We start from the raw sequence: 17771 nt of genomic DNA, 5'->3' as shown, positions 1-17771 counted from the left end.
ATGTTAGGTCACATTTTACAGTAGTGAGTAATGGCATGCTTAAATACTGACTAATACTATAACATACTTAATATCCATGCAGGCCAGTAACAAATAAATGCAATCTTTTTAAAGTAGCATAACATAGTATCATACTGTAAGTTTTATATTTTTAGTCACATAGTCTAGCCTTAAGTGAAATACTTTTCCATCAAGTCATAGCTCATTTCATAATATCAACAACATTAATGTAATTAAAAGCAACTTGCCTAAATAATATACATACATATTAAAATATTAATACGTACATATGCATATTAAAATGGATATTTTAGCTTCGCAGGCTACAGTTTCAAAGTATAGCTTTATATAATAAAGGGTGTGTTCGCAGTGCAGCCATAGAAGAGCCATTTTTCATTGCCCAAAGAACCTTTCAGTGAACAGTGTCTTAGTGTGAAGAACATTTTAAAAATCTAAAGAACATTTTTCCACTTTGAAAAACCCTTTGTGGAATTGAAAGTTTCTGTGGATGTTTAATGTTCTTCATGGATCCAATTATAAAATTAAAGAATCTTTATTGTGCAACACTACTTAATGTGTATTTATCTTGGGTAGCTGCTTATAATTATGCATAAATGTTTTATATATATATATATATATATATATATATATATATATATATATATATATATATATATTATAGGTAAATATGTCAGCATGTAATGTGTAATTATTATGGATGGACATCCTGATAGAAAGCATTACTGAATCTCTTTTAGCATTTTATCCCCACTCATATTCATGCTCATTTTTCAGTCAGTGCTTTTACAATCATACTGACTAGCTTTTCAAAAAAAACTCTTTTTCTGTGTTGAGAGTCAGCATCTTCTTGGTCTCTAATTTGAGTGTGCTGTATAATGAGCTATGGTCTCTGCAAGGAGAGAAATAGCTATTATGTAAGTTTGTCCACCAGCTGTCTTAATCTTATTTATAAAAAAAAAAAAAAAAAAAAAAAAAAAGATTTCTCAATAGGTGCAGAAAAAATGACACCTAAATCCCTGAATATTAAGCATGAATCTACCATCAGCATTTGATTGGTGGTGACTTTTAAGCACGATGGCTCTTGAGGTGTCTGATAGGGCTAATATGTGTTCACTCTCCACCTCTGCAGGGACTCTGACTATTCACACCACTGAGAGTTGGCCTTTCCCCCTATATACAGTGCTTTGTGAAAGTATTCAAACCCCTTCTTTTTTTACGCTTTATATTGCAGCCTTATGTTAAACTGCTTTAAATTACTTTTTTTCACATCAATCTGCACTCCATACACCATAATGACAAAGCAAACTGAATTTAAAATCTTAGCAGATTTATATAAAGATAAAAAACTACAATTATTCCATTGCATAAGTATGCATACCCTTATGGGACAGTTGAAATTTAGCTCAGGAACATTCATTTTGCTTGTAAACATTACCACACTTTGATTGAAGTTAACCTGTGGCTAATTCAATTGAATGGGTATGATTTGGAAACGTACACGTCTTAATAAAAAGTCTAACAGCTGAAAATGTATATAATAGCGAAGACCAAGCTGGTCAAAGAACTGCCTGTAGAGCTCAGAGACAGGATTGCATCAAACCACACATCTGGGGAAGAGTTCAGAAACAAATCTACTGTGTTGAAGGTTCACAGAAGCACATAGCCTCCATTATCTATAATGGAAGACGTTTGGAACAACTAGGACTCTTCCTAGAGCTGGCCTCCTGGCGAGCAACTTGGGGCTTTGGTTAGAGCGGTGACCAAGAAGCTGATGGTCACTCTAGTTGAGCTCCATGATCATATGTGGAGATAGTGAAACCTACAGAAGGACAACCATCACTGCAACACTTCACCAGTCTGTGCTTTATGACTGTGGTCAGACTCAATCCTCTCCTCAGTGAAGACACATGAAAACACTTGGAATTTGAAAAAAAAGAACCTCAGACTCTGAGAAACAAGATTCTCTGGTCTGAAGAACCTCAATTCTAAGCATCATGTTTGAAGGAAACCGGCTCTGCACATCTCCTGCTGAGTACCATCCTAAAAGTAAAGTGTTGGTAGCACCCTCATGCTGTGGGGCTGTTTTTCAGCGGCAGGGACTGAAGGACTTGTCAGAGAAGAAGAAAAGCTAGAGATAGCCATAATGAAAGCCTAGGGGTTTTAATACTTTCTCAAGGCACTGTATATAGGCTATTTATAAAACGGTTAGTTCTATTCCTCGATTCTGATTGGTCAGCAGCTGTGTTTTATTCACGTTACAGCAGGTCTATGACCGCTTCACCCAAAGGTTCTGTGTATCACTGAGCAACACCCTAAGCAACATAAACAATCAATAATATAGCATTAAAACTGTTCCGTGTATTATGTATTACGGCAAAATGAAATGCTTGTTATTTATTTAATAAAGTATGAGTGATCCCTGCTGGCGTTATGTTGCATCTTTCGTCTTTAATTTTGACACGTACCCCGCCCTTCCCAGTCTAATAAACGCTTCTCAAGCGGAGTTATGTTGATGTGTGTGCGCGTCCACAGTTTTCCAAGTGAGGAGGGAATATTACAGCATTTATTAGTTTTCTTTGTCAGGTATGATTCTGTATGTCCATATGTCCTTCAGTCTAAAATATAATCATACTTGCAATATCTCTCCGAGAAAATACCATATATATCAAAAAAATAAAATACTGAAAAAAAACGTTTTCTCATGCTGAGAGATAAGCAGATGTATGTGTGTGAGAAAATATTATATATGGTGTTAAAAAATAAATGACCCAGCGGATGATGATAAGCTATTCTCTGTGTTTATGTAAGCTCCATTAGATGAGAGGCATGTTCGGAGTCGGAACATTCTCTTGCCGTTTAACTTACTGTTGCTGACAGGGACTATATTTTTTCGCGGAAGGATAGCATTTAACGAACCTGCTTCAAAAAAGTAACATTTCAATACATGCATTTTTGGTTTTAATATTTTTTATTGTGTGGTAACCGTTTTATAAAAGCAATAAGGTACTCGAGGCAGTGCTGTATCGTGAATAAATCACGGCCGTATTTACGATACAGCACGGCCTCTCGTACCTTATTGCTTACATAATATATGATCTGCAGAGATTGTACCATTAAACTCTAAATGTCTTATTGGATTAGCAGTCATAAGTCTAATGCAAAAAACCTCTAATGGACAAAATAATGACCATTCTACAGGGAAAGCTTCTCAGCGTCAAAAACATGTTTTAAAAAGTTGATCCTTCGCATATCATGTTTGTCCATGAAAAGTGTCCCTTGGTTTAAACAGCCTTTCATAGCAGTAGACTAAAAAAAAACAAGACAGAACTAAGCAACACGACAGTAGCAATTGGAAAGTTTTTTTTTTAAATAGGCTAACCACTTAAACAAAAGAAAAGAGTTCGGCAATAATTATTACGCAGACCCAGAATAAGAATGTAGTTGCTGAGATAAATCAGTGTTCAAGAAGCGGCCTGGACGATTAATTTAGTTCCATCTCTTTCATGTCTTTCTCATCACTGCCATCTCTTGGCTGTATAAAAACATTTCATGGGGTCGATGGAGTGTGTGAATTATGAAACACACTGATGAAAGTCCAAAGTTGTTCATACTGTCCAAATTGACGGGTTGCATTGTGTATTAATACCTCGTGTGTTGCTTTAAAAACTACCACTAAACTCAAGTGAAAATAATGAAAAATGAAAGGCTACGATCATATGATTTAGACTACTTATGAACTCTATAGAACACACTTCATTATTAAGAATAGTATTATTAATTATAGTGCTTACCACTGTTTATTTATATATTAATTTTGGTGTTTAAAAAGCTGTCACTCTACTCAGATGCTCAAATGCCTTGTGCGCCACCTAACGTCTGGCATCAACAACACCGCAAAAACTAAAATAAATCAAATAAAAATAAAAAATAAATAAAAATAAGCGTTTGAGTTTATTTTTTTAACATCCTTGATATTATTCATAATCTCTGAAAGCGTTTGATTCTCCCTCTGTACAATATTTAATATACTTATATAATATACCTCCAGTACACAATTGAGAAATTAAATGTTTTAAGGTGAATTTTGGGAACATTACTATTAATCATGTATAAGTATTATGCATATGTTTTGACTTTTTTTTTTAGATGCCTTGCCAGTAAACAACTTGGGAGTGGATAAACGTGGAATACATCACTGTCAGAGCTCTGACTCCTGTATTCCTGCAAATGACCTGGAAATACACACTTATGCCTGCAGGTGCCTTGACCTTTATAAAAGCCTCACCAGAGCACTAGAAGGATTCATATGTTTTATATGTTCATCTGAGAGCAACCTTCTGACATTCAGTAAAGTTTATTTTAGCTACATCAAAATCCATTTATAAACATCATTGATTTACTGAATGGACTCCATTGTGTGAATAATACAGAAGATTAATAACCACTAAGTCTCACTATTACATTTTTGCTTGTTTGTCTCAAATTTCGTTCCATGTCAGTGTAGTGAAAGTCATTCCTAGTCAAGTCAAGTCAATTTATTTATAGAGCACAACATTTACACAACCATCGTTGATCCAAAGTGCTTTACAATAAAAGGTTACCTAAAAAGCAACAGAGATAAAAAAATAAAGGGGAAAGAGATAAAATATAAATAAAATAAAAATATGTATATAAAAAACACAATATAAGTTCTGTACACAGCATCACTCAAATGCAAGGGTGTAAAAATTCCAATTTGGGATATATTTCTTTTCTATTTAGTAAAATACTATCTCAGTTTATTGTATATGGACGAATAAAGATGTGCTAGATGTGTGATTTCAGCACTGCATTCTCACATTAAGTGTGATATTTGTCTGCATTCTTCAAGAATGTGACAAAATGGTACAGGACATCTTCAGCACACCATCTGTCCTTTTCTTTGCCAAGAAAATCTAAAATAGTCTGCAGGTTTCTCCATTTATCTCCAAGATTGCCAGTGACCCTGGTGACTGGTTAAATGTCAGTAAAGGGAAAGAACACAGTGAAGAGCTGCATGGAAGTAGTGAAGAGCTGAGTAAGAGATTTTGTCTTTGTAATGGATTAAATACAAAGCTCAAATTCTTAAAGAATTGATTTTTAATGGCAAATTTCCAGGTGTTCATTATTCATTTGCACCATTAAGTGCTCTTGCCTTTGCTCATGGATTGTTTGGCTCTTAACTAAGTTGCTGATATCCAGACTGCGTTTTTTTTTTTTCCTTTGCAGATAATTCTTACTAAAACTACAAGGTAACATGTATTTAAACTCATGCACTTCATTTCTCTCTGCATAACTTCTACTCTTGTTAAAAGAACATTCTGGATCACATAGTATGTAGTGTATTAAATGCTGACTGAGAATTAAAGTTTCTGATTTGTACTGAAGTATGAAACCTGGACATCCATTTAAAAACATAACAGTTCATCAGTGATTTACTGAATGGACTCCATCGTGTGAATAATATAGAAAACTGTTAACCACTAAGTCTCACTGTTACATTTCTGCTTGTTTGTCTCAAACTTTGTTCCATGTCAGTGTAGTGAAAGTCATTGCTATTTGGGATATTTTTCTATTTAGTAAAATACTATATCAGTGTATTATACTAATATAAAATACTGATATATCAGTTCATTAAACACTATATCAGATTTCTGACGAATGTAATAAAGGAAAAGTGTTTATCGGATTATTCTGCTATCTGACAGAGTTCAATAATATGCCAGATCTTTAGATGTTTTGATTATTTAGTTTATCTAGTTTCTTACTTCATTGTTAGTAGTAGACACAATATTTACAAAAGGCTCAATTTCATCTTTATCTCAGAGATTTCAAACCGTGTGCAAATAAACTCTGCTCGGGCAGGAAGGAACTAGTTCAGGCAACACTGAAGAAAGACTAATATGAGTAACCATATTGTCATCAATGTGTGATTTTTGGACTGTATCTGACTGCTTAGGATATGTCCACGTCGATCTGAACAGAACATTATAATTATTATGTGTGTTTTAATCGTTTTCAGGTATTCAGTACATTCAGTTCAACACTGAATTTCAAGATTTCTTTTTTAAATATAAACTTTCTAACACATTATGGATGTGACCCTTGTAGGCTGGATATGTCACGTCATGATCCTCACACGTGTAACCTGACACTGATGGGGGATGGTGTGTGTGTTTGTGTGTGTGTGTACACAACACGAGAAAGAGTGAGCTCTTATTATTTATCCAGGAGCAGCACACACACACGAGCGCCACTGTGATCTCCGTGTGCCTCAAGTTTGCTCCCCTGAGCTCTACCCGAGCACTTACACGTGTGTAGCCAGACAAAGAGAGTTGATGTTCGTTTTTTTGTCCATGTGGGAAATGTGGATGAGGTCAGAGCGCTCTGGGAAGTGAGGAGGCTTGTGTTTGGAGAGAGATGTATCCGCCGCGCGCGCATCTGTCGTACACTTGATCTGACACACAAAAGAAGAAGTGCTCTGAGCCGCTTAACTTACCTGTGTGAACACACCGTGGACACACACACACACACACACACCGTAGCCGCATGGGGTTTGTGAAGAAATAACGGCTTCACGGACAGCTGCTGTAGTTAGGCCTCTCCGCTAAACTCACTCTCACCGGACACGGTCTCTCATCCACCAGGAGAAATGGGTCTAATTTTCGCCAAACTATGGAGTTTCTTTTGTAATCAAGGTAAGAGATTGTGTTCTGTCTGTTTTGTAGTGGGTGTTTTTGACTGTTGTCCGCCTCGGGCTGATAAAGAGCGTAACCGAGCGAGCTAACGTTAACGTTCATGCTAGTGAGCTCGTTTAAATCCGCTGCGTTGAGCTAATATTAACTCATGAAATCCCGTGTACCTACCTATGTTATAAAACCAGACAGGATCGTATTTTTCACCTCGTAATTGTCACGGTTTGTTAATCGGTTAGTCGGTCCGTTACCTTCTCCCGGTTGCTCAAACAGATCTCATCTAGATGTTAGTAGGGAAGGTAACATATGGGTCATTTAAAATGATCTGCAAACTGAGTATTGTGCACTTGTTGAATTGATAATGTGCTCTCTGAAGACTGTAGGTAGTAATTAAGGTGAGACAAAGAGTCTCAGACCCTACCAATGTTACTGCTGTACTATGGTAAAGTGATGTTATCTGGTACTTTATACATTTATAATGTATTTATTTGATGCCTCTCAGTACTATAATTGTGTCTTGTCCAGAAACATAGTATTAGTTTGGTACCACGTCGAAAACATGGTAATATAATGTAGGCACATTCACGTGATGCTCAAAATACTGTTATTTTTGGCAGCTAACTAGGTTTTAAGGCAAGGCACCGCAGGTGAATAGGATAAAAAAAAATAAATAAAAAAAAAGTGTAGGCCTAAGTAACTAATAGACACACCATACATCCACCATACACACACACCGTCAAATCATTCATCACCATACATTGAGACATTTGTTTGTATTACTTGTTTTGTAAAATAGGTGTTTGCTAATGAAATATACATTTCAGGGCATTTTGAATATCCCCTTTATCACTCCATAAATCAGAAAAAACAACAACTTGTCAACAGCCAGAAAAAACAAACAAACCAAACACTTCATCATATATAAATCCATCTGGAAAAACCAGTGAAATATTGATTGTGTGTTTTCTTTCCACTCCTCTGTAAAGAAGACACGTTATGGAAGCATATTTAGCTCAAAATCTCAAATTGACCAGTGTATGAACTAATGGTTTTGCCTGTAGTCTCTTGCCCTAAATTGAATGTTGCTGCCTACAGCTGGCCTGAGGTAAAACTATTCTCCAGCTTTTTGGTGTTTCAAGTGTTTGTGTACGATTTATCAGATCTGATTTGTTCTCATAGGTTTTGTCCTCTGACATATGTTTGTATGTCTTCACTGCTGCTGTGACAGATGTGTCTCTCATGATGTAGGTCAGAGGACAGAGGGGTCCGATATCAGCTTCAACTTGTGCAGTGACAATAAAAGGAACTGATTTGAACTGAGAATGCTTTTGTGTAGAGAAACTGACGCCACGGCCACCTGGCAAACAAAAGCAGCGTGAGGAAACCGCTTTCCTCTCCCATTGTTTGCCAGTTTCAGCAGTCAGTTCAGCCTGCCCAGAGAGATCCAGGCCTTTAGGACACAATGATGGACATGTGCACGGGAACTGCAGAGTTTTCAGCTTTAGTGAACTAAATTGTGTCCAAAAGTTACTACTCTTACCGCATTTTAACCTGGATGCATATTTTTATAATTGAATATGAGCACTGCGAAGTGTGCAAACAACAGAATGATATTTCTTGCTTAATGTTTTACATTTTTTAGCAGTTTCGTCCCATGACAAAAATTCTTAACCAAATCCAGATTGCTATAATGTCAGGCAGATGTTGCTTTAACAACGGAATGGACATTGTTGATATTGCGTGCACTTCTAATCATTTCTGATGCCCGAACTATTTGCTTTCATTCAAGGTTATACAAGTTAAGTGTTGTTGAAATATGGTTTTCTTGTGTGTGTTCTAGATGCATTTATTACAAATGAACTAGCCAGTCCTCTGGGCTAGATGCCGAGTCTTTCTCTAGGTCCAAAAGGAGCTCCCAGGAGAAAGTTGGATAACTCTTTGGCCTACTTTTCTAGACATAGAAGGAATTCTGCTGGTTGGATTTGTAATCTCATTCTCTTTCCTAATTCCCTGGATTACTGTCCCGAAGAGGACCAGTCACTTCATTACACTGAGTGTTGCTCTCTAAAACACAAACATTCATGCAGTCATTCACAAAATTCTTGCAATATGTAATGTAAATAGTTGGCAGTGTAGTTTACGAACGTATATTAAATTAGTTAAATATAGCTATAACACCTATTGGTCCTGTAAATCAGTACGGAAATCATGTTCATAGCTTTTGTCCTTTGGCAAAGGCCTAGAGCAGTAGCTCTAGTAGTCTTAGATTAATTAGTCAGGTTAAATTTGTCCTTGTGTTTGTTTTGAAAAGTTCCACCAAAAGCTGTGGGTGGCGTTAACTGTAGTCTTGAGAAACCGTGTCTGTTTTTGGCTTCAATATTTTCCTGTGACATTTTTGCTGGAGGCATACAGAAGTAAAATAGGGGTCGGTCATTAAGGAAGTAATAGTTGTGAAATATTTTGTGTCTTTGTGGAGCTGTCTGAGATGTCATGAGTTATCCAGTCCTGCTTCCTGTAGTTCACATCAGAGTTCAAAGGTGGAAAAAAAACCCAAACGCACTCTTTTCTGTCTTGCATACAAACACAGGCTGTCAGATTTTCCTCGCATTGCTCTGATAAAGGATGGATCACTAGTTTATCTAATCACATCTTCTTCTGTTATGCAAGCGTGCATCCTGTGTGGCAGAGCTGTGCTTTTGAATGGGATTGTTGGACCAGTTATCTTCCAGTTCATATAACTGAGAGGTCATTAGAAACAAACTAGCTCTGAATGAATGAATCTCTGTGTATTTCATGTAAATAAAAAAATGAATTCCATTAGTTTTGTTTTATTGGCATTCACATATATTCTTATCCTTATTTACTGAGATGAATTGATTGTCTTTCATTTGATGTTTGATATTATATTATTGGTTTGACCTCATAATCAGTAATATGTATTTTTATTTTCTATTTTGTAGAACACAAAGTGATTATTGTGGGGCTGGACAATGCTGGGAAAACCACTATACTTTATCAGTTGTGAGTAATGGATATTTTATTTTCTTTAGACTATTTATTTCTCTTGTTTTTATTATTCTTTTTCATTTTAGAGTCTGTTTCATACATTAGAATAGAATAGTCTCTTTATTGCCGCACATGTGGGCCAGTTAAAATTGTTCTATCTAGTTATGGTTTTAGGACATGAGACAGTTGTCTGAACATACAATACACGCTAAACATTACCATTTATTGATTATGCAATGTTATGTGCGGTGTATATACAACAACGTAAAACAATAGATAGAGACACTGTACTGATTAGGTAAAGGAGGTTTCAGTGTGGTAATTAATGTGAAATATAGACTGCATCAGTGTAGTTTGTTTCATCTGAACCTGTGTGTGTGCAGTTTAATGAATGAGGTGGTGCACACGTCTCCTACAATTGGCAGCAATGTGGAGGAAATAGTGGTGAAGAAAACCCACTTTCTGATGTGGGATATTGGTGGTCAGGAGAGTCTCCGCTCCTCTTGGAACACATACTACTCCAACACTGAGGTAATGCACTTACACACTGCACCGCTGGAGGATGAACCTGTTTGATAAGAGATGATTGTATTAACAGAATTGAAAACTTCACACACTTCTCGATTCATGTAGAGAGGACCTTAAGAAATAAGGGGATTACATTAATTTTTTACAAAAAATTTAAACGTGTGAAATAGAAGCATATGAAATGATTTTCTGTGAACAGAATTCAATCACAAACACCCTTTACATTGTAAATATGACCACCGGTTAAAGGAGAGAATACAAATGTATAGGCCCCTGATTCATCCCCTGCAGCCCATATTTATCAAGCCTCTAAGAATTACTCACAAGAACACTGCTAAGAATTGACTTAAGAGTAAAAAAAAATTCTTGGCTTAAAAGTTAGTTATCAAGCATCTCAGTCGTAATTTGAGTGAAGTGTAAGGCTAAATCTTAAGTGTCTGTCTTAGAGATGATTAAAAACACTTTGCTGTGCAACAAACAGGATTTTGGATGACGACTTAGGCATGGACCAATCACTCAGATAAATTCACACTGAATGGTTAAATTCCTAAGGAGTTTACATTCAACACGCATTTGACAAAGAATTTTTCAACAGAATATGTTATGATATACACATTGGAAATTAAAGAAACACGTTTTCCACCATGTCGTAATTACACATTTTAAACCGGTTTGCTGTTTGCTCTGTCTCCTCAGTGCCATCACAAGCCCCTACTGGCAACTCCTAACCACTTGAGAGACCTCTCGAGCTGTCTTAAATAACTGGGAGAGTAAGAGAGATTCTTAGCTTTAAGAAATTTCATAACTTGCTTTTATACTTAAGTTTGAAAGTAGGAGTACATTTCATGAGTTCTCAGCACTAAAGACTAAAATGACCATTGAGGTGCGACCGACTTGTACCATGTCAGGTTCTGCAACTCTCTGTTTGGACAGACTTATTCTGTTGGAGAAGTCTTGGAGTTTTTGCATTCTCAATGTCAACAAAACAATATGTTTCTTTGTTTTTCCACTTCTTGTTCTCAGTATCAAACCAATTTTTGTCTAGAATGTCCTCTTACAGATATATTTAAATTTATGTTTTTAGTACCATTAGCAAACACCGCATACTATAATAATAGCATTTTTAAAGGAAGTTAGTTGAGATGGTTTCTGAGTAACAGCTGTGTGTTCAGTCTGCTGTGAACAATAGTTTGAACAACAGTTGTGCACAGCGGTAACTCCGCCAGACCTTAGCAGCTGGTGTCTGATTCACAGTTCAAAGTTCAGGGCTATACAAAGAGGTTTGAAGGGTGAGACCCCTGCCTTTCATTCAGAAAGTGTGCGTATGAGATTTGTGGTATACCCCTGCTGTCAAGCTCTATTCAGGAGCTCTTGTTCTTGAGACTATAGATGCATTTTGTCTGCCAAGGAAATGCACGCTGAGCAACAAACAACTCTGTGGCCTTGCTTAACTTAGAAATCACCCAAGAATGCAAGTGCAATAGTATGCTGCCTGACACCTGATATTAAAGCTTCATGTGTGTACTTTCTCTCGTAGTTCATCATACTGGTAGTGGACAGTACTGACAGAGAAAGACTAGCCATTTCTAAAGAAGAGCTCTACAAGATGCTAGCACACGAGGTGATGATTTAACATTTTTACAGCAAAGGAAACATGAATATAAATCCCGTTTTTAAAAAAGCGACATTTTGAGTTGTTTTCTGTCTTCATTCTCTCAGGATCTGCGCAAAGCTGCAGTGTTGATCTTTGCAAACAAGCAGGACATGAAGGGTTGTATGTCTGCAGCAGAGATTTCCAAATACCTGACCCTCAGCTCCATCAAGGATCATCCCTGGCACATCCAGTCCTGCTGTGCGCTCACTGGAGAAGGGTAAGACCTGCAATACAGACACTGGGTTTTGACTCTACTAGCCTGTAGTTGCTGTACGTTGTGTAATAGATTAATGATTGCAAAACGTACAATGAACCCAGACTCATTGGAAAAATATGCCCCTATCTACATTTGTGCAAAGCTAAAGTAAAATGTACTTACACATTTAATTCACTGCAGTTTCCAGCTGAAATAAACACTGGAATGAACACAGTGAGAGTAAAACACCAACAACTTTATTCCTTTCACACAAATTATGATTACGGGGCAGATTATAGATTAATAACTACTTATTTTCATTCAGTTCCTTGTATAGTACTGTATAAAAGGGGTCATTGGATGCCCATTTTCCACAAGTTGATATGATTCTTTATGGTCTTAATGAAAAGTCTGTAACATAGTAAAAAACACCTTTTTTGCCCTGTCAAAAACAGCTCTTTTCGGAGCAAGCTGTTTTGTAGCATTTTCCTTTAAATGTTAATGAGCTCTGCTGACTCCGCCCCTCTCTTCCGAGCCGCTCTGAGTGACTGTTTACTTTAGCCACATTCATCGTGAAACTTGCTAATTAACACATTATTAGGAAAGCTGATTTGCAAAGATTCGTTAAAAAACCTTATACTCAGAAACAAACGTAATCCACTGTATCTTCAGCGGTTTAGATGTCAGGAGTAAATGACAACTGCTATGTTCGTTATTACATCCAACAACAGAACACCTCAATTTCTTAGGAGACATTCTTGTCTACATCTGCTCCGGCCGTGAAACAATGGTACACCACACCCCCACACCATGATTTTAATATTCGAACACATTGTTTTCTTCAAGTGCACCGGCGGCACCATTGGCCTCCGTGCTTTGACTACAATAGACCGCATTTTCTCATTCTGTTTTCTCTGTTTGTTTGTTTTTTAAATCACCAAACTTCAAACTCATTGACACCACTTGCTCATTCTTGAAGTGAATGTTTGACTGTTTGGAGAGTAGATTAAAGGTTTTGGGCCGCCATCTCGAACTGAACGTGATGCGTCACTGCGCTTCTCATCCGGTGTGCAACCGCCTTTCAGAAAAGCAACAAGACAACATTGCAGCGAGAGTAACTGATATCACCAAAATAAAGCATAGCTAAAATTGTCAAATGAAAATCGTCATCGCAAATCCATCATCATCACACAATCGGTCTGTGCACAAAACCAACAAATGTAATGTTTAATGTAAGCCAACACATCATGACAACGCTCACAGCAAAACAACTTGGCGACACTTCATTACAAATAAGCAGTGTTTATATTAAATAATATTATTTTTGGCACAGTGGCCCAGTGAATGTCCTCACTTACGTTATTTACGGCTTCCATTGTGACATGAATAATAGCTAGTTAGTTTATCAGCGTATGTATTTTTTTTTCGATAGAGATCCCACAGCGGGTAGAACTTGTCATAAAGTTAGTGATAACAAGGCCTGCCCATTTAGAGTAAAGATATGATTGGTCAGTTTTTCTATCATTTGAAATTCACTCCCATTGATTTACTAATGCTTGGCCCTCTGTAATTTCACAGCTGGACCACCAATCACAGAGCCGCAAACACTAGGTGGAAACATTCTAATATGGAGAAAATTGGCGGGGTTCATTTAATGCATTTACTGAATAGGCAGATTTGAAGAGTTTATTTCCACATAAATTGTATTTATTTTATTAGATTATGATTGTGAAATAGCTTAAATAAAATGAGAAATTATGACTTTTTATTAAAAATAATATTAAAAAGTTAGTCATTTCAAAAAATATAAAAAAATTTGTGATTTAAACTTAAAGTCTTGCTTCATTCACAAGAATTTACCGGTTCTCACACTTCATTGGCAATCTCTCAAGCATTCACTGGCATGAGGAACATGGCTAAAGCCATGACGGACAGTGGGATTATGAGTTTTCCCTGTATGGCTCATTCCCTCCAGCTGGCTGTCAACGAAGGCATATTAAGCCAGAGAAGTGTGGCAGAATTGGTCAGTATGTGCCGAAAGATTGTAGGCCACTTTAAGCACTCACAGCTTGCTTGCTTCATGTCTACAGTCCATTCAGTCACAGATGGATCTTCCACTAAAGAGACTTAAGCAGGATGTAAATACGAGGTGGAATAGCACCTTCTATATGATGCAAAGTCTTTTGGAACAGAAAAGAGCACTTGCTGCTTACGCTGCAGATTACGAGCTACCTGTCACACTTACTGCGCAGCAGTGGGCACTAATGGAAAACATAACTACACTTCTCTCTCCCTTTGAACAAATAACCAGAGAGATTAGGAAAGAAGATGCGTCCGCTGCTGACATTATCCCCCTGCTTGAGACTCTAAAAAGCTTACTCAGCAAAGAAGCCGACAGTGACCATGGAGTTAAAACAATGAAAAAAGCATTACTGGAGGCAGTGCAAAAACAGTTCAGGAACACCACTTCCAACCATATGTGCTGTATCGCAACGGTCCTTGACCTGCGATGTAAAGACAAGTTTTTTGATGCTGACACGAACCGGTAAATGCACAAAATGATAGTTGCGGAGATTAAGAAACTCGGACATCCTGGAGACAGAGAAGAGGTGCAGAATCTAGAGTGTAAGTTTCCATCTAAAGAAATATAATATTCAATATAATAGGCTATTCAGTAATTCAGAAGTCTTTTAAAACACAGTGGGCCTCATTATTTCTTTATTTATTTTTTAGATATCGTACAGCAAAAGAAGGTTCGCATAGAAACGAGAATCAACAACAGCATCTTTCTCTGCCATATTCAACGAAATTGTTCAAGAAAATGGGACTCTGGTGGAGAATGCGAGTATGTCGATGCAAGTTGCCAGTTACCTAGCAGAGCTGGTGATTCCCAGGCGCGAGAGCGCACTAACGTACTGGGCTGCTAATCAAGGCCGTCTGCCTGAGCTTGTGCAAGTAGCGAGAAAATACCTGTCCGCGTCTTGTATGAGCGTCGATAGTGAAAGAACCTTTAGCTCAGCATCTAATGACCTAAACGAGAAAAGAAAACGTCTAAGCTGCGATAAAGCAGAAATCCTTTTATTTGTGAAGAAGAACTTAAATACCCTTAAATAAGGGAATTGAATGAGAGGTTGTGATCAGATGTTCAGAATTGTTAATGTTAATGTCACTTAAGAATGTTTAAAAAAAAGTTAAAATTACCAGTTTGATGTTTGATGATGTAGAAACATTAACGACTTATTTGAGGGAAATGCTGATTGATTCTGAGAACATAATGCTTTTTGTATCCAGTAAATGTTAGTGAATATCATCAAAAAAAGTTTAGATTAAAATTACCATTTTGATGTTTAGTGATAAAACAGAAAAAATTGTTTGTAAAGAAAATTTTACCTTACACGTATTTGAGGGAAATGCTTTGTGAGAAGAGCAGGATGCTTTTCATATCCAATTAATATTAATAAGTTAATATCATCAAAATAATTTATATTTAATATTACCAGCTTGATGTTCAATGATAAAGCAGAGATGATTTTGATTGTGATGAGTGAATGTGAGCATAATTTTTAGTCAATGTTTATATGAATTAAAAACATAGAAAAGGTTAAAAAGTCTTAATTTAATTTTACAAATTTTAATGCGTTAATGTTAATTTGAGCAATGTGTTTTCTGTTTATGAGACTAGTCACTGTGAAACAACTGTTTAAATGGATATAATAAAGTTTTATATGCATTGTGTTCAGAATTATGGAATTATTGGAATTATTATGGATTACTATTAATTTAAAAGAAGATATAAAATGCAGAACCACCAAACTATCGGTATCGGCACTCTAAACAATCGACTATTAGTATCGGCTGAGAAATTAACCATCGGTGCATCTCTAGTTTTAACCATTAAAAAAACCACAGTACTTCTGAAAAGAATGTACTCTGACATGAGATCATCCAAGTAGCCTTGTGTGTTCTACTTAGGATGTGCTTAAAACATGAATCATTTATTAACCTTGTTAAATTAAATTATAGAAAATCTGATTTGATTGATTCTTTTTTTTCATACTGTACATTATAATGCCATGATGCTGTGTTGTAGCTTTTAATACTATTCATTTTGCTTTTTATAGGTATTGGTGTACAATTTTAATATTGACTGTTAGGGCTTTACATTCACTTTTTTGCTCACCAGCCACTGTGGCTAGTGGTTTTCCAAATTTACTAGCCACTCAGCATTTTCACTGGTCACAATTTTGTTGTAGGGAAAGTACGTTTTATATGACTTAATACTGCATACAAAAATGTAAAATTATAACAGCATAATGTTGTGAGCTTGGTGTTTTAAAAGGTTTTTGTTGTTGTTGTTGTTGTTGTTGTTTTTTTAATATAGCCTACAAATATGAAATGTTGGAAAAAATGCAAAGATAAGCTATTATGAAAATAAAACGCCAGTAGGTGGTAGCAAGTGACGGTCTTAATTATTGAGTCATTGAAGCATACCTACAAACGATTCGTTCAGATGGCTGATTCATTCAAGAATGAAGCAAGTGCCTGTCTTTATGAATGGACCACTGAATCATTGACTCAATTCAAAAATTAAAAACATCAAGCAATTAAATTAAAATCATTCAGTAAGAAACAGCATATAATATCGAGGTCTGTTAACCAGCCAAAGTGGCTAATTGGAGTGAATGTGTTACCCACCACTACTGAAATCCACTCGCATTTGGCGGCTTGGTGGGTGTTAATGTCAAGCCCTGTTGACCATGTATGTTATCGCATTGGCCAGAGTTGGGGCATCCCTATTTTTTACTTTTTTTGTGTGTGTGTGTATCTCTTTTCAGGCTCTGTCAAGGTTTAGAGTGGATGACCTCGAGGGCTGGGCTCAGATAGCCTCTGATTCTACTTGTTGGACTGATTGACAGTGATTCCCACCTGCTCCGGTGGCATCGCAGGCTCATCCCATTGGCTGCTTATGTTTTAATTTTAATCTCTTTATCAGAATTGCCACTCTGCAGCTGAACTCTCTGGACATCTACCTCAGCTGGGATTTATCAGTTATGTGAATCTGATTGGACATTCTTGTTGATCAGTACTATATCACAAACGACTGGATTTTTGTACTGGGTTTATAACAGAAGATCTTCAAAGTCTAAAGTATTTGAACTGTAAGAGAGGCACTACAGTACTGGTATGTGTTTGTGAGGAGGGACTGTGTCTTTAACACTCTGGCAGTGGAACAGATGTTCTCCAGATTAAGTATATTAAGCTAATTGTGTATGTTGTTCTTTATATGTGCTGGGAAGAAATGATTTGAATGGTCAAAATGTTACTTTTTCACATGAGGAATCTTTGGGTCAGTTATTGTCATTGTTTGTTTTTGGTTAAGCTTTTTGGGTATCAAGTGTTTTAATTTCCACATTAAACCATCAAAACCAATACATATCATAAAAAATCCAAAGAATAACACCAAGTACAAACAACCCCAAAAAATAAATACATTTATGTGAGATGCAATTTAAAGAAGGACACCAGGTTTGATCATCGCTGCAAGATAAAGCAGAGTGACATCTTATTTTTCAAGTGTATTATTTTTGAAATGGCACACATTGGAAAGCAGCAGTTGGCTGGATTTACTGAAATGTCTGAGTGTGTGTGTGTG

The 17771-nt window shown here is 36.5% G+C and overlaps 1 protein-coding gene across 1 annotated transcript; it reads left to right on the top strand.

Annotated features, from left to right (window-relative positions):
- Nucleotides 1-6208: 6208 nt before the first annotated feature.
- LOC109063447 (ADP-ribosylation factor-like protein 5B) lies at nucleotides 6209-17522 on the top strand. The gene is made up of 6 exons (XM_042728100.1): nucleotides 6209-6737; nucleotides 9695-9755; nucleotides 10124-10271; nucleotides 11806-11889; nucleotides 11988-12139; nucleotides 16954-17522. Exons 1-6 carry the CDS (start codon nucleotides 6692-6694, stop codon nucleotides 17000-17002), a joined length of 540 nt encoding a protein of 179 aa, XP_042584034.1. The 5' UTR covers nucleotides 6209-6691; the 3' UTR covers nucleotides 17003-17522.
- Nucleotides 17523-17771: the final 249 nt, after the last annotated feature.

The sequence above is a fragment of the Cyprinus carpio genome, chromosome B7 (genome assembly GCF_018340385.1).
Source record: "Cyprinus carpio isolate SPL01 chromosome B7, ASM1834038v1, whole genome shotgun sequence".
NCBI classification, from domain to species: Eukaryota; Metazoa; Chordata; class Actinopteri; order Cypriniformes; family Cyprinidae; genus Cyprinus; species Cyprinus carpio.
Note: the sequence above shows the minus strand (reverse complement) of the source record. Positions and strands in the feature narration are given on the sequence as shown.

What these genes read in the sequence shown, in the direction of transcription:
- LOC109063447 (XM_042728100.1), top strand. Translation starts at nt 6,692, where the DNA reads ATGGGTCTAATTTTCGCCAAACTATGGAGTTTCTTTTGTAATCAAG. An exon ending in CATACTACTCCAACACTGAG is followed by an intron (nt 10,272 to 11,805) that starts GTAATGCACTTA and finishes TTTCTCTCGTAG; the next exon opens with TTCATCATACTGGTAGTGGA. An exon ending in TGTGCGCTCACTGGAGAAGG is followed by an intron (nt 12,140 to 16,953) that starts GTAAGACCTGCA and finishes ATCTCTTTTCAG; the next exon opens with GCTCTGTCAAGGTTTAGAGT.